Source organism: Scyliorhinus torazame, chromosome 2 (assembly GCF_047496885.1).
Source record: "Scyliorhinus torazame isolate Kashiwa2021f chromosome 2, sScyTor2.1, whole genome shotgun sequence".
In the NCBI taxonomy this organism is placed as follows: Eukaryota; Metazoa; Chordata; class Chondrichthyes; order Carcharhiniformes; family Scyliorhinidae; genus Scyliorhinus; species Scyliorhinus torazame.
In genome coordinates this window covers 35,972,397-35,993,095 of record NC_092708.1, presented here as the reverse complement: position 1 = coordinate 35,993,095, position 20,699 = coordinate 35,972,397, and the positions used below count along the sequence as shown (strand labels likewise).

Sequence of the window (20,699 nt, the reverse complement as noted above, 5' to 3'; positions counted from 1 at the left end):
CCTCGGGAGGTCAGGAACCTCATTTAAATAATTTACATTTCATTTGTGGGTCTCCCCGCTGTACCGCTCTCCCCACCCCCCCACATTGGGATATGTGAAGAGGTCCCCATGGAGCAGGGGGAGGGTTGCCCATGTGGGTGGCGGTGGTTCCTCTTCCACCGGGTATCTGGGCACCTTTACTAAAGGGTAGCCCGAACTCTGGAAACCCAATATTGCTAGCTTTTTCAGGCAACATGGCGCGAAAAAACGGATGTCCAGAAAGTGACCTGCACGACACCTTTCTCGCCTGAACCAGCACTTAGAAGTAAAAAAGGAAAATCCCATCCATTAACAGTGTTCCTACTTTCTCCCCCATCTCGCACATCTCACCTCTTGCCTCCTTTGCCTCTGTACTTGCTTGCAACCTGTCAAAAGTCTAACCTTTTCCAGTTCTGACGATGGGCATTGACCTGGAAGGCTAACGCTGTTTCTCTCTCCCCACGGCTGATTCCTGACCTGCTGAGCATTTCCAATATTTTCTGTTCTTGCTTTCATCATTCCGTGCTGGGAATTTACCATTCCAAAGAAGAGGAAAATCATTGTTTTGAAGAAAGAACAGTTAAGATATAGATTAAAATACATAATTGGTCATGTGAGCATGAGAAAATTAATTGCATAATGTAACAGGACATAGCACAGTGGGTAGCAATGTTGCTTCACCGCTCCAGGGTCCCAGGTTCGATTCCCGGCTTGGGTCACTGTCTGTGTGGAGTCTACACGTTCTCCCCGTGTCTGAGTGGGTTTCCTCCGGGTGCTCCCACAAGTCCCGGAAGACGTGCTGTTAGGTCTTTTGGACATTCTGATTCTCCCTCTGTGTACCCGAGCAGGCGCCGGAATGTGGCGACTAGCGGCTTTTCACAGTAACTTCATTGCAATGTTAATGTTGACCAACTTGTGACAATAAAGATTATTATTATTCGAAAACTATATGTTCTGTGAGGCATTTTGGTGTCTTCAGGTGCCATAAATATAAATATTTACCTCATTTTGTTAATTTCTCAAAGGTTTCAGTAACCTTGCTGCTAATGAGAAAACAAACTCCTATGACATTACATGCCAAGTGATTTAACCTTTTACTCCCTTCATTATTGCATCAGTAGTTTGCAGCCTTTTTACTTTCCTAAGCTAGTCTAGCCCAATGTGATCAGCACTGTGCATTGGGACTAGCTATAATATGTTTGCTATTATGTTTAATGGCAAAATTCCTTGGTTGTTAGGTATCGGAGGCTTCAGCCCTGTGATTATCTTAACAACAGATGTAATAAAATATCATAATCAGTGACACAGAATGCAAACCGAGCAGTTTGTCAGAAATAGTAAGAACAGGAATAACCATTCAGCCCCTCCAATCTGCACTGCAATCCAATCAGATCATGGTTCCTTATCTCCTTCAAATAGCCTTTTTGCACCATATCCCTTTATGATATTGACATCTGGACCCAATGCCACAAAGGGGATTTCCTTTTTCAACTCCATCATGCAAATTATGTTTGAACACATGGTAAGGTGTCCTGCAGACGATCCAAATCCAAATGCTGCAAACATTTATACGTTGCTTAAAATGATTGGCATCGTTCCTGCTGCTATTTAAAAATATCTGGGAAGCCATGACAGAAATTGATAATTCCTCTATTGTATGCTGGTTACACCACATATGCCTCAGGGCAGCATTTTGCGGCAATTTGTAACTTACACCCTGTCTCTTCCTCACCATAGTCACTGGTTTTTGTAAACCCATTAATAAGGATATGTGATGCAAACTCAACATTACTTTTGCAGCAAATTCTGGATCAACAACTGTTTAAACATTGACGTGGCAGCCATGATTCAGTGATAACACTCCCTCCTCTAAGACGTGTTCAAGCAGCACTCCGGATGTTGTCACTGTGGGAATGCTGTACCTTTGGAAAAGTTGTTTTCTGGATTGGATATTAAACCAAAGCCCTGGCAAAAGATCCCACAACAGTAGTTGAGGAAAGACAGAGGAGTTCCCCTGGTGTCCTGTACTGCGGGAGTGCAGCACTGTCAAAAGTGCGTCTTTCTGATCAGACATTAAACCTCGGCCCTGTTTATTCACTGATGGGAGCGAAAAAGATGCTATGGCATTGTTTGAAGAATGAAAAGTAAGTTATCCTGGTCTGCTGGCCAATATTTATCCCTCGACCAACATCACTAACACAGATGCAGCATCTCTCAGCTGTTTTCAGAACCTCGCTATGGGCAAATTGGCTGCTACAGTTCCTCTATTAAGAGCAGCGACAACACTTTAGAAGTACTTAATTAACGAAGAAACACTTGAGACATGCTGAGGATGTGAAAGGTGTTAGAAAAATGTGCCTTTTCTTTTGCTTTTGAAGAGTTGATGCTCTTTAGCAGTGAAGGTTTGATCTGAGCAGTGGGTTTCTGCACGACTATTTCCAGTGTGCTTGCTCTGTTAAGGCATAAAATCAATAAGCAAGCCTGGGGAGATTAATTTATCAAATCTCGTAGAGTTACAACAGTACACAGTCTGGATTAGGGTTCTCACAGACTCCAAACCAGCACAGAAAGGTTTTACAGCAACAAATTATAAATAGCGACAGACCTTCAATATCCACATCTTCAATCATGGAGCACTGTGTCAAAGTGTGTTGAGGTTCCCTTTCAACGTAGTCAGACAATCTTGATGAAAGACAACTTCAGGCTCACTAACTGGCAGAAATCTCGAGAGAAATTACAACTGACTGGAGGATAGATGCACTGAAGCACAGAGATAACATGATGAATCCATAGAACTGCGTGAAAGAGAGAAATAGAGTGGTGAATCCATACAAGAGCGCAAGAGGGGAGAGAGCAGTAAATCCATAGAGCAGAGTGAGAGGAGGAGAGAGAGAGAGAGTGCCGAATCCAGAAAACAATGCAAAGGAGAGAGAAAGTCGAGAATCAATGAAACAGCATGTGAAGGAGGGAAGAGAGACAGAGAGAGTGTGTGGCGAATCCATGAAAACTGCTCAGGAATGTCAGTCTGTGGCTCCAGAGCTGATCTGAGAAAAATCAAAGTGTTAAGTCACAAGGAAGCAGGTAAGTAATTGGTTGGTGAGCATTTTTCACTCATCTTTCAAAACTGGAATCTTTTATTTGCAATTCTAAGGTTTTATTAGTAGTAGTAAGGTTTACCAATACTAGTAAATCTAATTAGGAGTGGAAGAGCTTACTAATTATAAACTAATTATGTTGTTGCATAAGGTTAAATCTCACGGGATCCAGCCAATTGGACACAAAATTGGCTTGATGACAGAAGACAAAGGGTGGTGGTAAAGAGATGTTTTTCAAACCGGAGGCCTGTGACCAGCAGTGTGCCTCAGGGATCAGTGCTGGGTCCATTGTTATTTGTTATTTATATTAATGATATGGATGAGAATTTAGGAGACATGGTTAGTAAGTTTGCAGATGACACCAATATTGATGGCTTGGTGGTCAATGAAGAAGGTTATCTAAGATTGGAATGGGACCTTGATATATTGGGCCAGTGGGCCAATGAATGGCAGATGGAGTTTAATTTAGATAAATGTGAGGTGGTGCATTTTGGTAGATTGAATTGGGACAGGACCTACTCAGTTAATGGTAGGGTGTTGGGGAGAGTTGTAGAACAAAGAGATGTAGGAGAACAAAGAACAGGAACAAGCCCTCCAAGCCTCTGCAGGACATGATACCAACCTTGGCCAAAACTCTCAGCACTTCCTTGTGCCATATCCCTCTACACCCATCCTATCCATGTATTTGCCAAGATGCCTTTTGAACGCCGTTAATGTTCATAGCTCCTTGAAAGTGGAGTCACAGATGGAGAGGGTGGTGAAGAAGGCATTTGGCATGCTTCGTTTCAATGGTCAGAATATTGAATACAGGAGTTTGGATATCTTGTTGAAGTTGTACAAAACATTGGTAAGGCCACACTTGGAAGACTGTGTACAGTGCTGGTCACCCTATTATAGAAAGGATATTATTAAACTAGAAAGAGTGCAGAAAAGATTTGCTACCGGGACTTGATGGTTTGAGGTATAAGAAGAGGCTGGATAGGCTGGGACTTTTTCCCTTGGAGCATTGGAGGCTTGGGAGTGACCTTATAGAAGTCTATAAAATAATGAAGGGCGTACATGAGGTAGATAGTCAACATATTTTCCCAAACGTAGGGGAGTCTAAAACTAGAGGGCATAGGTTTAAAGTGAGAGATACAAAAGGGTCCAGAGGGGCAATTATTTTCACATAGAGGGTGTTGAGTGTCTGGAATGACCCACAAGAGGCAGTAGTAGAGGTGGGTAAAAGTTTGTGTTTTAAAAAGCATTTTGACAGTAATAGGGGCTGGTTTAGCACAATGGGCTAAACAGCTGGCTTGTAATGCAGAACAAGGCCAGAAGCGTGGGTTCAAATCCCATACCGGCCTCCCCGAACAGGCGCTGGAATGTGGCGACTGGGGGCTTTTCACAGTGTAGCCATCTCAGATGGCCACCTGCAAAGGACCATGGGAATTATGGCCAACCCAGGACTCAGACGCACTCAGAGCTTGCAACCCAAATAGCTAGATGCGACCAAAACCCCCGCTCGTTTGTATTCTAATGGCCCATTTCCCCAGAACAAAAGGACTGTACTCAGGTAATCGATACAGATGCAGACTAACTGGCACCACTCCCTTTGCTAAGAAAGCCCAAACAGCCAAGGTCACTGACCGCTCAGGACATGCCCAGCCATCACGGCACCCGCCCCTTTATTGGCCAAAATCAAAGGCAGTGATAGAAGCCTGTCGAATTATTGGGTCCAAAGCTAAGGACCGCCTCAAAGAGCTCAAAGTCCCAGAGGAATAAAAAGAGACATAGCCATGTGCTCGGTCTCTCTTGGCCCCGGCCTACGCCTAAAACCAAGTGTAGCATTACGACCAGAAGACAAGTTAAAGACCAACGATTGCTACCAGACGGATGAACCCAGCAGAAACGAAGCCACTTCTTCTACCCAGCCCGCAAGATCCGAACAAAGGCCTTGTTCATCTGCAAAGAGCCGGGTGCCTGAAGTTTAGGTTATTGTAGTTGTCAGGTGTAGTTTAACCCGTAGTGTTTTATGTTGCTTGTCGAAGTAATCCTTGTGTGTAAATAAACTATCTTTGAACTTGAACTGACTAACTGGTTGTTGGTCTTTGATCGATATCATGATCTGCAAACATGTAAATAATGATATTCAGACCTACACAGACAGGCAGCTAATGAACACAGAGAAAAGGACATGACCAATGAGCAGGCAGGACACTCAGGGGTGGTATCTCACTATAAAAGACATGAGGCATTCACACTCCGCCTCTTTCCACTGATGAAAATCTACAGAGTGAGTCAGGGTGTATGTACAATATCACACCTCCAGCACGTGGCTAAGAGCTAGTCTGGTTCATTCAGACAGAGTAACCACACTTAGGTTAGCAGAGAGTCAAACTCATAGAGAACTGTGCTAACTGTGCCACTGGTTCAATAAATCAGATTGAACTAACTTCAAGGTCTGGAGTATCTTTTGGTCAAAGCTGCACCCAGTTGTAGCCTGTGTTATCCCAGAGTACATAACACATCATGATAATAGGAGACTGCTTAATCTAGATTTTTTACCTCAGTCCGTTCCGTGACGACCAGCGAATGTATCCCGGCACCATGGAGAAGATTCAGGCTCCCCACCAGCTCAGGACCTCCGGCAATCTCAGTGCCAACTGGCGGACATTCAAGCAAAAGATTCTGCTATACATCGAAGCTTCAGACCTCGTGGGTGCGTCTGATGCAAGGAAGATCGCGCTTCTCCTCTCAACAGCGGGTGATCAAGCCATCAAACTCTTCAACCCTTTTCACTTCACCGAAGGCCAGGACAAGACAAAGTTTCAGACCATCCTGGACAAGTTTGACAGTCACTGTGAAGTGGACACCAATGAAATCTTCGAGCACTACATTTTAAAATTGCGTCCACAAGGTAAAGATGAATCTTTCAACTCTTTCTTAACTAACCTCCGCCTGTTAGCGCTGTCCTGCAATTTTGGTGATATTGCTGACTCTATGATCAGAGACCAAATCATTTTTGGAGTTCACTCTGATCCTCTGAGAGAGCAGCTACTGAAAATCAAGCATATGACCCTGCCAGTCGCGATTGAAACATGCACAGTGCATGAGCACGCCAAAAATCGCTATGCCCAGTACAAATCGGCTGAAAATGAGAAACTTGCCTCCCATGAGGCAGAGAGTGTGCAGGCCATCTCCCGGATGCAGCGCCTCAGCATTGATGAAAGCGGCCATTTTGTGTGCTTTCCCCGGGTCCCCACGCATACGCGATGCGAACGGGATAACGAAGCGGCCGACACCCGGACTGCGCCTGTGCACGAGCGTCAGGACGGCGACGTCATGACGTGCTCGCACTGGGGCAACGCCCGCTGATAGAAACACTGCCCTGCAAGAGGCAGGCGATGTTTAAACTGCAGGAAGCTTGGACACTATGCAGCCTTGTGCCGGTCTGCACCACCAGTCAGGGGCCAGCGCTCCCAATTCCGATGACAGCTCGTTCAGAGTGTGCAACAACGATTACAGGATTCTGATCCTGGCAGCACAAAGGATCCAGAGGAAGAATGCCTAGACTCCGCCTACTGTGTGGACATCATTACTAAATGTGAATATGCCACATCCAACTCATCTCAAATTCAATCCATCCTCGCTGTGGATTCTGCGGACGAATGGCGTGCGGTGATGCAGGTCAACCACTGCTCCATCCAGTTTATGCTGGACACAGGTGCTTCTGCCAACCTCCTCTCGCAGGCAGATTTCAAACGCATCAAGAAGCCCCCCAAGGTCCTTCCAGCAGCCTGCAGGCTCATGGACTACAACGGAAATGCCATCACGGCACTGGGATCCTGCCATCTATTCATCTCCAACCGGAGCACCCATGCACGGTTACGCTTTGAAATTGTCAAGCCAGACAGGGCATCCCTACTTGGCGCGCATGCCTGCAAGCAGCTGAACCTCGTGCAGCGGACTTTTCGCAACCACATCCTCGAATGTGGATCTTCAGGCCAGCATTAACGACATCCTTGCACAGTATCTGGATGTGATCGACGGGATGGGCACGCTGCCATATCGATACAAGATTCTGCTACGACCTGATGCCAAGCCAGTGGTCCACGCACCATGCCAGATCCCGGCTCCGCTGAGGGAGCGCCTGAAGGCACAGCTCAAGGATCTGCAGCAACAGGGCATCATTTCCAAGGTAACCGAACCGACTGACTGGGTCAGCTCGATGGTATGAGTCAGAAAGCCTTCGGGAGACCTGCGCATCTCCATTGACCCCAAGGATCTCAATAAGAATGTAAGTTCGATGCGTCACATGGATTTTGGCAAATCCAGCTGGATGAGTCCAGCAGAAGGCTCTGCACCTTCAGCACACCATTTGGCAGATACTGCTAAAATCGCATGCCGTTTGGCATTGTCTCGGCAACGGAGGTCTTTCATCGCATCATGGAGCAGATGATGGAGGGCATTGAACGGGTTCATGTGTACGTGGACGACATCATCATATGGTCCACGACCCCTGAAAAGCATGTTTCCCGTCTCCAACAGGTATTCTGCCACGTCCATGCTAATGACCTGAAGCTGAACAGGTCCAAATGTTGCTTTGGCATGTCGACACTCAAGTTCCTAGGTGACCAGTTCTCTCAGCAGGGCGTGCGCCCGGACACAGACAAGGTCAAGGCCATCAAAGCCATGAAGGTCCCTGAAGACAAGAAGGCGGTGTGCGCTTCTTGGGCATGGTCAATTTTCTGGGCAAGTTCATCCCAAACCTGGCCTCACACACCACGGCCCTACGAAACCTGGTGAAAAAGTCCACTGCCTTTGAGTGGAAGGCAGCACATCAAGCAGAGTGGTTGGAGCTGAAAGCCAAGCTCACCACTGCACCAGTCTTGGCATTTTTCGACCCCGACAGGGAGACAAAGATCTCAGCAGATGTGAGCCAGGATGCCATCGGTGCGGTGCTGCTTCAACGCGATGACACTTCATCCTGGGCACCGGTAGCCTACGCATCGAGGGCCATGAAGCCCACTGAAACACGGTATGCGCAAATAGAGAAGGAATGCCTGGGTCTTCTCACTGGCATTCTCAAGTTTCACGACTATGTCTACGGCCTGCTGACATTCACTGTCGAGACGGATCATAGGCCTCTGGTCCACATTATCCCAAAAGACCCGAATGACATGACGCCTCGATTGCAGCACATCCTCCTCAAACTCAGAAGGTACGACTTTCACTTAGTGTACACGCCTGGCAAGGTGCTCATTATCGCTGATGCATTGTCCCGCTCCATCACATTGCCTCGTGAACCGCTGGAAATCATCCGGCAGATTGAATCACAGGTGCAGCTGTGTGCTCGCACCCTCCCGGCGTCTGATGAGAAAGTGGTTCATATCCGCGAGGAGACAGCCAAAGACCCCCTCTTGCAGCATGTCATGCACCACCTCGCCAATAGCTGGCAGAAAGGGCAGTGCCCTCAATTTTATAATGTAAAGGAAGACCTGACGGTGATTGATGGTATCCTCCTCAAGCTGGACCGGATTGTCATTCCACTCAGTCTCCAGAGCTTGGTGCTCAGCCAAGTCCATGAAGGACACCTGGTCGTCGAGAAGTGCAGCGCAGAGCCAGGCAGGCTGTCTACTGGCCCGGTATTAGCCAGGACATCTTGAACATGGTCCTCAACTATGCGACCTGTCAATGCTTCCAGCCAGCACAGAGCAAGACGACGCTCCAGCAGCATGAAATCGAGATCACCCCGTGGTCCAAGGTTGGCATCGACCTCTTTCGTGCGAATGGTCATGACTACGTGTTGACTATTGACTATTTCTCCAATTACCCTGAAGTCGTGAAGCTCTCAGACCTCACTTCTCGGACCGTCATCAAGGCCTGTAGACAAGGGAGTCAAGAGTTATGGGCATCAAAGAGGAATATGGAGCTGAGACCACAATCAGGTCAGCCATGACCTTGTTAAATGGCAGGGCAAGCTTAAAGGGCCGAATGGCCTACTCCTGCTTCTCAGTTATATGTTCCTATCATAACTGTGTTCCATGCCAAATGTGGAACATGCTCTCTAGGTAACCTACCCGCCAATTTTCTTTAACATTGGTGATTTACCTGTCCTCTGACTAAATATAAATGGAATGCGCAACTGAAAAACAAATAAAAGGTATTCTGACAGTGTGTTATTGGGCGGGATTCTCCGGTCTTGTCCGTTAGGGGCCCGTTGCGAGCAAGAACGGAAAATTTGGCATTCCAGCCTGAACTTTAGTGACTCTCAGTGCCAATGGAAAATGCCAGCCTCAAAAGGGAAGATTTTGGCCATTATGCCTGAAGTTGAGCACGCTAAAAATAGTTTTGCTGATTCACAGTGTGAATTGAAATTTTTGCAACTGGAGTATTGAGTTCTGCTCTGGGCACTGCACCTCAGGAAAAATATATCAGGGGCGAAATTCTCCCCCAACGGCGCGATGTCCGCCGACTGGCGCCAAAAACGGCGCCAATCAGACGGGCATCGCGCCAGCCCAAAGGTGCGGAATGCTCCGCATCTTTGGGGGCCGAGCCCCAACATTGAGGGGCTAGGCCGGCGCCGGAAGGATTTCCGCCCCGCCAGCTGGCGGAAATGGCGTTTGTTGCCCCGCCAGCTGGCGGAAATGGCGTTTGGTGCCCCGCCAGCTGGCGCGGAAATGCGGCGCATGCGCGGGAGCGTCAGCGGCCGCCGACAGTTTCCCACGCATGCGCAGTGGGGAGAGTCTCTTCCGCCTCCGCCATGGTGGAGGCCGTGGCGGAGGCGGAAGGGAAAGAGTGCCCCCACGGCACAGGCCCGCCCGCGGATCGGTGGGCCCAGATCGCGGGCCAGGCCACCGTGGGGGCACCCCCCAGGGACAGATTGCCCCGCGCCCACCCCAGGACCCCAGAGCCCGCCCACGCCGCCTGGTCCCGCCGGTAAATACCAGCTTTGATTTACGCCGGCGGGACAGGCAATTTCTTGGTGGGACTTCGGCCCATCCGGGCCGGAGAATTGAGCGGGGGGTCCCGCCAACCGGCGCGGCCCGATTCCCGCCCCCGCCCAATCTCCGGTACCGGAGACTTCGGCGGGGGCGGGGGCGGGATTCACGGCGGCCAACGGCCATTCTCCGACCCGGCGGGGGGTCGGAGAATGACGCCCCTGACTTGGAAAGGGTGAAGCACAGATTCACCAGGTTGATACCCATCCCTAACTGTTCTTGAACCGAGTGGCTTGCAAGGTAATTGCAGAGGGCAATTAAGAGTCAACCACATTGATTGTGGATCTGAAGTCACAGGCAGGCCAGACCAGGTAAGGACGGCCGCTAGCCTTCTGTAATAGAACACTAGTGAACCAGCACTATTAGGGCAGCACGGTAGCACAAGAGGGCAGCACGGTAGCACAAGTGATTAGCACTGTGGCTTCACAGCGCCAGGGTCCCAGGTTCGATTCCCCGCTGGGTCACTGTCTGTGCGGAGTTTGCACGTTCTCCCCGTGTCCGCGTGGGTTTCCTCCGGGTGCTCCGGTTTCCTCCCACAGTCCAAAGACGTGCAGGTTAGGTGGATTGGCCATGATAAATTACCCGTAGTGTCCATAAGGGTTGGGAGGGGTTATTGGGTTGCGGGGATAAGGTGGAAGTGAGGGATTAATGTGTGTCGGTGCAGACTCGATGGGCCGAATGGCCTCCTTCTGCACTGTATGTTCTATGTAATTCTATGTAATTCTATGTAATTCTATGTAGATGGGATTTCACAATCATCAGTAATAGTTTCAAGGTCGCCAGCAGGAGCTTTCAATCCCAGATTTTATTAATTTGTATTTAAATTCCACCAGCTGGCATAATGGCTTTTAAACCCGTGTCCCCAGGTAATTAGCCTCGGGCTGCTCGATCGCTAACCCAGTGACCCACTACGCCACCATCTCCCTGATAAAGTGAACATGAGGTGCATGGACAAGTTTCGATACATAATATGTCATCCAATTAATCTTTGCAAGAAGGTGAAATGCCGGATAGGTCAGAGAGAGAGAGACAAAGGCATCACCTTAAAGTTAGAGTCAGAAAATTCAGGGGTGATGCCAGGAACAATCTTTCACAGAACTGATCATGAAATCAGAAACCCTCTCCTCTGAGAAACTGTTGAGGCTGTAGGTCAATTGAAAATGTTAAATCTTTCAGCACGAATGCGGTCATAGATTTTTGTCAGACAAACGTGTTAAAGAATATGAAACTAAGTTGGACAAAGTTAAGATGTAGATCTTCTATGATCCAATTAAATAGCAAGACAGACTAACAATAAGCTTGATCTTATCAGATTTCTGCCTGACTCCCACGGTTGGCTCAGGGGGAGATTATGGCTGTCGTAGCGCGACCTGGAACAGAACAATTGGTCACAACCGAGCACCTTCACGTTTGTGCCACCACATTTCCATCAGGCAGCAGGACTCAAAATCTACTGAAAGTGTTCAAACACACAAAGGTAGAGAGAGACCATTCAGCCCATCTAGATTCAACAGCTTCCACAGTAAACAATCCAAGCACCTACCTGCCATGTGTGCTATTTTGGTGTTTGGGCTGGGAGGTGGGTAAAATGCCAGGGAGTCACATTGGGATGGCTCCCCGATGCAGGTACGCTGATGGGTGATGTTTCTCAGTAGCGGGAATGACAGCGGCTTGACTGCCTTCGACTGGCCAATTTGAGTGTTTAAAGGCCCAATTCGGGGCCATGTTGCATTATTCCGATGATGGAACAACCCTTACCTCCCCCATCCACCAACCCTGACACAAGTAGACTGCCAGCTGCACGGAGGCGCCCCTGCTGGTGGTAAGACCACTGGAACCAAAGGCTCCTTCTCTCAAGGAAGGGACCACCGGAGCCACACACCCCTTCCCCTGCCAGTCCCAACGCCATCGCTGGACTGATCTCCATTATGATTGCCGAGACCTGTCAGCTTCAACCAGCGAGAAAGAAACAACTCTCTTCCACCACGATGAGGGCACCTCAAAATGGAGGTTCCCCCAAATTTCCCTTGCGGCCTAAGCAGCAGTTACCTCCCCCGTGCCACTGCTCAGGGCTGCCGGCCCAGTCATAGGACCGACAGTCTGGTGTCTGGTAGGCCTGCTCGCCTTCCTTGATTGGCCGTCTCCCCCACCTGCCGGCTCTTGACTGCCTTGCTCTGGCAATATCGCGGGGTACAGCCTCCCACTCGAGATTGCTGGCCACCCAAAGAACTCCTCAACGTCGAGACTTTCTCTCTTCTGGGTCTCCATCTTCCTAGCCAGCACAAACATTCCAGGCACTGTAACTCTGAGTAAAGACGTGCTTCTGAACATCAGTCTTGAACTTGCATTTTACCAGTTTGCCATTGTAACCAGAAATAAAAGCAAAATACTGTAGATACTGGAGATCTGAAATACAGATAAATTGCCCATAAACTGCAACTTTTGAAGGGATACACATTTTTTGCAGGGGAACTTGGGTGAGAGAGGGTGGGGGGGTTAAGACAGCAAACATGAAAAGTGTTAAGCCCAATGCCACACAAACACACCTACTTTAATTTTAACCTTGATGGGTTTGAAGGGGGAGAGGGCAATCAGGACAACCAATATGGAGAATCGGGTCCATCAGTAAATCTGACTCCATTCCACATATTTTGACAACCATTTGACTATAACACTCGCTGACCGGGCTTCCCAGGGCTCACAAAACTAAGCAGATGAGGAAGCTTGGGGAGTTGAATCCAGCAGATAAGTTTTTTTTACATCATTGCTTCTCCCTGACCCAACAAGCAAACTTTCCGCAACACCCAGCTAACAAACACCCTCCAAACCACATACGTGTCTTTCCCCAGCCCTTGTCCCTCCCGATTACAGATAAGATGAGGTAGCACAGTGGTTAGCACTGTTGCTTCACAGCTCCTGGGACACAGGTTCGATTCCCAGCTTGGGTCACTGTCTGTGCGTTGTCTGCACGTTCTCCCTGTGGCTCCGTGGGTTTCCTCCGGGTTCTCCCGTTTCCTCCCACGATCCAAGGATGTGCGGGTTAGGTGGATTGGCCATTCTAAATTGCCCTTAGTGTCCAAAAAGGTTAAGTGGGGGTTACTCGATTACAAGGATAGTGTAGAGATGTGGGCTTGAATAGGGTGCTCTTTGTAAGGGCCGATGCACACTCGATGGGCCGAATGGTCTCCTTCTGCACTGTAAATTCTATGATTCTATGAAGATGAAATGAAATGAAAATCGCTTATTGGCACGGTCTTTGGACACTGAAAATCTCTATAGGAAACAAACAGTTTGGACCAGTATTCTTATTTCCTCTTTTTTGCTGCTCTTTTTTCCTTCTGGGGGACCAATTCTTGACCCGCGGGATCTTGAGCAATTGAGCCACAGGAACTCCTGGTTTGGAGGAATAAGCAGATTCCTTTCATTAAGTGTGCCTTTCTTCAGCAACCTCGCGTATGTTTGTTAAAAATTTACGTTGCTTTCCTGGTTGTTGTGTGCCAGCTGTCTCTGTCGGCAGTTTTTTACACCCATATCCATTATGTGCTTTGATGTCCTGTGCTTTAATATTTAAGTTACTCAGTGCAAATATTGAGAGCTGTTCAAACAGATAAACTGGTGTTTTGCTGCTGTGTTCCCCTCCTGCAAGTTCCCCTCCAAGCCACTCACCATCCTGACTTGGAAATGTATCGGCCATTCCTTCGCTGTCGCTGGGTCAAAATCCTGGAACTCACTCCCTATCAGCACTGTGGGTGCACCCAATGGACTGCAGCGGTTTAGGAAGACGGGTCACCGCCACCTTCTCCGGGGCAATTAGGGATGGGCAATAAATGAGTCAGTGAAGCCCACGTCCCATGAGAGAACTTTTAGAAAAGTGCTGGCGAAAGATTTAAAGTAGTCATTTTGACTAATTCATGGCACGAGAAGCAGACAAAGTGGTTTAATGGTCTTTTTAAACGTTTCGCCACACAGTCTAATTAGAGCCAGCATGGAGTTGCAGCACTATCAGATTACTGCCTGAAGTGGCCTCTGCTTCTGTTAAATCAATTTTCAAGTTGGCGCCTTCAACAATTTATGCTGCAGATTCCATTTTGACTTCAAAAAGGGACCAACTCAATGCAGAAGGTCCAGAATAGCCAGCCCTTTAAAAATGATTTTAAGCAAATACTTGGCGAATCTCTCAGTTCACGGCCCTGGCTCTCTGGTAGCTGGCACTAAAAGTGTCTGTTTTTGTTTTCCCGCTCAGATGCCGTACCATTCACATGGTGGATCGGGAGAACCAATGATAAGCAAGCTTACTGGGGCGGTTCATCACCAGGAGTGCAAAAATGTGCCTGCGGATTGGAGGGGAGCTGCTTAGATACAAACTATCACTGTAACTGTGATGCCGACCGTGATAAATGGTAAGTCAGACTTCAACTTACGAAGAAATTTACGGCGGCTTGCTGGAATCACAAAATACTATTTTAAAAACGCTTGAACAAATCATTCAAAATGTTGTAATTGGTCTGTGTTTTAAAAGTTAAAATTTTAAATGAATTCACATATGTAGGAATAACAGTAGCAGATGTAATAAGAACATAAGGATCACGATCTAACGGCAATGTAAATCTCGCAAGAGGCCACAGCAAGATTTACCCGGTTCTCAGATCCCAACAGATCAGATAGATCCCAACAGGATCTCACCAGACGTCACAATCTGAATCCTGCCCACAATGGCGGGATCTGTATTTGGCAAATTTGCATGTTAAAGTGAGCATCCCTGCAGACCCCAGGCGAGTGCCACTTAGCATTGGCCTGCGCAAACAGGACCAGGTGAAATGGCACTTGGAGGGGGTCTCCAGGGGATCGAGGGTCCCTGGGTGGCTGGGCTCTGAACAAGGTGGTACCCTGGCACTCCGATGCTACTCGGGCACCCTGGTACTGCAAACTTTGCAGCATGGTGCCTTGGCAGTGCCAAGCTTGCAGTGCCTGTATGGCATTTTGTCTGCATCGGGGATCGGGCCTGGGGTGCTCTGCTTTATTAGGTGGGTGTGAGGGGCTTTATGGCCCCTTATAGGTGATTTTCGGCCGGGGGGGGGGGGGGGGGGGGGGGGGGAAGGGGGCGGTCCAGGGGTTGCATTATGGGGGTGGGGGTGCACGATCAAGGCGCCAACCAATCTCTTCCTGCACTGACGAACGGAGCTCCTCAGTGTCGGATATGAGACTCGGCGGGGCATTCCCTGCTGAGGCCCCGAAATAAAACAAAGTCCTGGGATCTTTCTCAGTGCTGCGGGTGCTGAGCTGGGCACGCGCTGGGCACGGGACTCTCTTTCATTTCCGTTAAATCGCGCCCAAGAACAGAAGACATAGGAGCAGGAATAGACCAAGGGCCTGTCGAGCCTGCTACACCACTTAACGCAATCATGGCTGATTTTCTGATGCAACTCAAATCTTCCGCCCCCCTCCCCATTCCCCTTGATTCCCTGGAAGGCCAAATGTCTGTCTCAACCTTAAATATACTCAAAGATGGAATATCCTCAGTCATCTGAAGTAGAAAGAATTTCGTAGATTCGCAGCCCTTTGAGTGGAGAAATGTCTCCTGATCTGAGTCCCATATGTCCCTTTTCCTGATATTCTTCCCCGTGTTCTAGATTCCACAGCCATCAGAAACAACCTCCCAGTGTCCACCCTATGAGACCGCTTTAGAATATTATAGGTTTCATTAGGGAACCACTCAATTGACTATGGATATATTAGAAAACAATCCCAGCTGATATTTCTACTGGGCATTCCGATCCCAGCTTGGAATCCGGCTTCATAGATCCTACTTTTATTTTTTATTTAGATACTTGGAAGGCGGCTACTGAACAGAAACACAGGAGTCAGCTGATGAACTTCTAAAAATATAATCTTTCTTTGTTTAACAAATGTTTTCTTAGCTTCAAAACACTGCTCCTTCAACCCATTACACTTCACAGATATATACGGATCCGTAAGCTTAATACAAGTTACAAAACTCCATCTTATGCTCGAATCTTCAAAGTAAGTATACAGTTCATGCAAACTAATAGGCGATCTGTGGTCAGACAACCCAGAAGCTGAAACTGTGACAGATGCCATCCAAACAGGTGCCATTGGGGCAGCAGAGTGGCACTGCTGCCTAACAGCACCAGGAACCCGTGTTCAATTTCAGCCTTGGGTGACTGCGTGGAGTTTGCGAGTTCTCACCCTTTCTACATGGGATTCCTTTGGGCGCTCCAGTTTCCTCTACAGCCCAAAGGTGTGTAGATTAGGCGGATTGGCCATGCTAAATAGCCCCTTAATGTCGAGTGATGTGCAGATTGGGTGGGGTTTCATAGAATTTACAGTGCAGAAGGAGGCCATTCGGCCCATCGAGTCTGCACCGGCTCTTGGAAAGAGCACCCTACCCAAGGTCCACACCTCCATCCTATCCCCATAACCCAGTAACCCCACCCAACACTAAGGGCAATTTTGGACACTAAGGGCAATTTACCATGGCCAATCCACCTAACCTGCACATCTTTGGACTGTGGGAGGAAATGGGAGCACCCGGAGGAAACCCACGCACACACGGGGAGGATGTGCAGACTCCGCACAGACAGTGACCCAAGCCGGAATCGAACCTGGAACCCTGGAGCTGTGAAGCATTTGTGCTATCCACAATGCTACCGTGCTGCCGGGTTACGGTAATGGAGCAGGGGAGTGGGTCCAGTTGGGGTGCTCTTTTAGAGGGTTGGTGCAGACTCAATAGGCCGAATGGCCGCCTTCTGCACTGTAGCAATTCTATGGTTCTAAAACAAACTTCTATGGATTTCTCATCAACTCCTCCAGCCACTTGCCACATTGCAAACCAACTGCTCTCACTGGAACTCTGCCTTTCACACAAGGGTTTCTGATCTTTATTTTCAAAAGAACAGACCTCGGAATTGTCTCTCAAATGATGCTCTCTCTTGGATAACTTCACCAAGGATCCACTCCAGGGTTTCAGCCTCTCCTTCCGGTGTGCCTCTGCCCTCAATCACCATGTGCATTTAAGCTTCCTTTTCGCACAATCTCTCAGATACCCAGCCATGCCAACAGAACACCACAGCTTGGAAATTAACAAGGAAATAGTGCGAGAGGAGCAGTGGAGATAGTAACCCAGTGGGGAGCAGCGCGGGAAGAGAGCGGTGAACCCAGTGTGGAGCAGGTGGGAGCAGAGCGGTGAACCCATGAGGAGCAGCGTGGGAGAAGAACAGTGAACTCAGTATAAAGCAACACTCGAGCTGTTGCATGCCGAACAAAGTTGAATTTTTCCAAATGGACGCCGAGGCGTATGAGGCTGTCACTGCACTTTATGAATCCCAGGTAGGAGATTAGTGGAGTCTGGTCTCCAGTAGTCTTGGATCCCCTAGCCCCTGGACCAAAGCCTTGTTCCACCATGTAGTAACAGGTGTGCAACAGCTACCTCACGTTAAAATACCTCATGCACAGGCACCTTCTACCCCGTAAGATCAAATTCAGGACCATGAACATCAGAAGCCTCATGGATAGCGACAGACTGGAACGACGGACAATAATAATAATCGCTTATTGTCACAAGTAGGCTTCAATGAAGTTACTGTGAAAAGCCCCTCGTCACCACATTTCGGCGCCGGTTCGGGGAGGCCGGTATGTTCTACATTACAAGCCAGCTGTTTCACCCACTGTGCTAAACCAACAATCATAGTACAGGGGTTCAGATGTTTCGACAATGCCCTAAGCGAGACACAGTGGGCAGGGTAAAGCCAGCCCAAAGAAGTTGGTGGTTACACCCTCTTCTAGAAAGGTAAATCAAAAGACGATCACCGCCTCCACTTGGATGGTTTCCCCATTAAAGCCAAACGGGTTGGACGCCTCACAGACTCCCCTTGCGGCGTAGTTGAATATCTCACCCTGAGCACTATAGTCCTCATTCCCAACACTGCAAGTTACTGACCAGTCCAAAGACGAATTTTACTGCGGTCTCAAACAATTTTTGGCCTGAGTCTCAACAGGGTTCAAGATGATCCTTGTTGGCGATTTCAATGCCAGACTTGGAAAGGACTGATTTTCCTGCAGAATTGATTCTGTTGCCGTTGCTGTTTCAGGGCTACATTGATGCTCGCTGGAGTGATGAAATCGGCAGAGAGGGGATGGGGAAATCCAACACCAATGGTACTCTGCTCCTGCCAAAATGCCTCGAACACGGCCATGTCATAACCAACATCTTGTTCCGTCAGAGGGACAAATACAAGGCCTCGTGGCCACACGCTCACTCCAAGTACTGGCACCTACTTGACTGCATCATCGTTCTAATGTGAGACCGTAAGGACGGCATATCATCTGAGCCATGACAGGAGCCAATCATTGCCGGACAGACCACACTCTAATTCAGTATTTGATCCGCATCAATGTGGCCCTAAAACAGCGACGGCAACAGAAACAATTCTGCAGGAAAATCAGTGCCAAGGCACTCAAAGTCCCTGATAAGAGAGCTCTATTCAGCCAGCACCCCACTGCCAACCTGTTGACTCCTGGTGACTCAGAGATGCAGTATGCCCACAGCACCTGGTCTACCCTCATGGTCTCCATAATCAGCACCTTTGGAGAGACGCTTGGTCACTTGGCCAGGAAACACTTAGATTGGTTCGATGCAAATGACCAGGAATCCAGGGGCTGAAGAGCTGCAAGCACAAGGCCTTTCTGAACCTGAAACAGCAACCCAACCCGAGAGAAAGAAAGCAGCTTGAAAGGCGGCTGAATGTCCCGCAAAAAATCCGTGACTTAAAGGACAGACGGTGGGTGGAGAAAGCTCAGGAGATCCAGCAGTTAGACAACAACCATGACTTGCGGTGTTCTTTTGCACAGCCAAGACCATCTAGGCCCAAGTACCCAGGGTCCCCCCCCCCCCCCCACTGCTGGCCAAGAACAGAGACGGGCTCATCATAAACATAGAGGAAGTCAGCGCTCACTGGAAGGAGGACTTTGAAGACCTCTTTAACAGAGACTTTGTCTTTAACGTGAGAGTAGTCCAATTCATACCACAGCATGCTACCCACTTCCCTCTCAGCACAACCCAAATCCGCCACAAGGGAGAAAAGACGATCCAACAACTAAAGAAAAAAAAGGCTTTAGGAGCAGACGGAATGTCCACTGAAGCAGCAAAACATGGCAGAGAAGCACTGGAAGGAGAAGAACATTCCAAATGATCAGAGATGCCACAATTGTGAACATCTTCAAGAAAGGTTACGGGTCCGAATGCAGTAACTGTGGAGAAATTTCCTTGCTGCCGGTCACAGCGAAGGTCATCACGAGAGTCTTATTAATTGCCTTCTCCCTGTGGTGAAGAGCTCCTCCCAAAGTTGCAATGTGGATTCCGCTCACTGAGGGGCACAACGGACATGATCCTCACCACACGGCAGCTACAAGAAAAATGCAGGGAACAGCACCAACCCGTGGACATGGTCTTCTTTGACCTCACAAATGCCTTTGACGCTGTCAACTCCGAGGGATTGTGGAGAGAGAAGGGAGATAACGTTTCGAGTTTGGTTGACTCTTTGTCAAAGTACAAAGTGCAGTCCCGCTGAGTGACGCCCATGGGGTTTTATGATAATTGATTATAGTTTTATTACTAGCTTTCATTTCCAGATTGTATTTAATTAATTTAATTTAAATTCCACCAGGCCAAGGAAGATTTTGAACCCTTGTCCCCAGAACATTAATTTTTTAATAATAATCTTTATTGTCACAAGTAGGCTTACATTAACACTGCAATGAAGTTACTGTGCAAATCCCCTGTGGGAATTTGGATTGCTAGGCCTTTGGGTTGCTAGGCCAATGACATTACCAATACACCACTGTCGCCGCATGGGCCTTCTCTGAGCTCACATTTGCACCATATCCCGGTCTTATGATTATTGTTTTCATACCTCGGTTCATTCACACACATGATCCGTCCGGAAGTCTGCCATTGTGAGGCAAGTCCTCGATGCAAATTCTTTCCAACTACTGCTGGAAGCAAACTGAAGGCTTGAAATTGCCAGCAAAATTAAAAATGCTTCAAGCCATCCCTGAGCAGCTGTCAGAGAAAAAACTTGAACAGAACATGAGGCATGTTCCTCTGCTGTTCTCTGCCATTGTGCCTGAGTCCTGGGAACCTTGGGAATTGTAGTCCTCGGTTTCTTCCCGGAAAACCTCCAAACCCAACAACATAAATTCCCTCACAAAGCGTGGACAGTCATGTGATACTTTCAATACATTATTAATCGAGCTACTTAGGTGAATAGCATTGATGATTTTAAGAGGAAACTAGATACTTATATAACCAGGGGGAAAAGTTGAGAGGAGGTGCTGATTGGGTGAGATGAAGTAGGGAATGTAGAGACACATGTGGAGTATTAACAACAGTACAGGTCAGTTGGACTGAATGGCCTGTTTCTGTGTTCTAATTTCAATGTGCATTGATATAATTCTATGTAATTGATTACTCATGGGGTAGGGAGCAAGAGCTCAGATAAAATGGGGTGAGAGAGTGGAAAGGTTTTTTAGTGGGAAAAGCTGATGGTGGGAAACAAAACGTTGTGGATAGTGAGCGCATAATGAA

At 48.2% G+C, this 20,699-nt stretch overlaps 1 protein-coding gene across 2 annotated transcripts in view; it reads left to right on the top strand.

Annotated features, from left to right (window-relative positions):
• LOC140387064 (contactin-associated protein-like 5) overlaps positions 1-20,699 on the top strand; it is a 1,365,877-nt gene that overhangs the window by 862,725 nt on the left and 482,453 nt on the right. For both annotated transcript variants that reach the window (XM_072470084.1, XM_072470077.1), the window contains exon 14: positions 14,340-14,496. In XM_072470084.1, the coding sequence (XP_072326185.1) occupies positions 14,340-14,496 (157 nt within the window). The remainder of the gene's footprint in view (positions 1-14,339; positions 14,497-20,699) is intronic.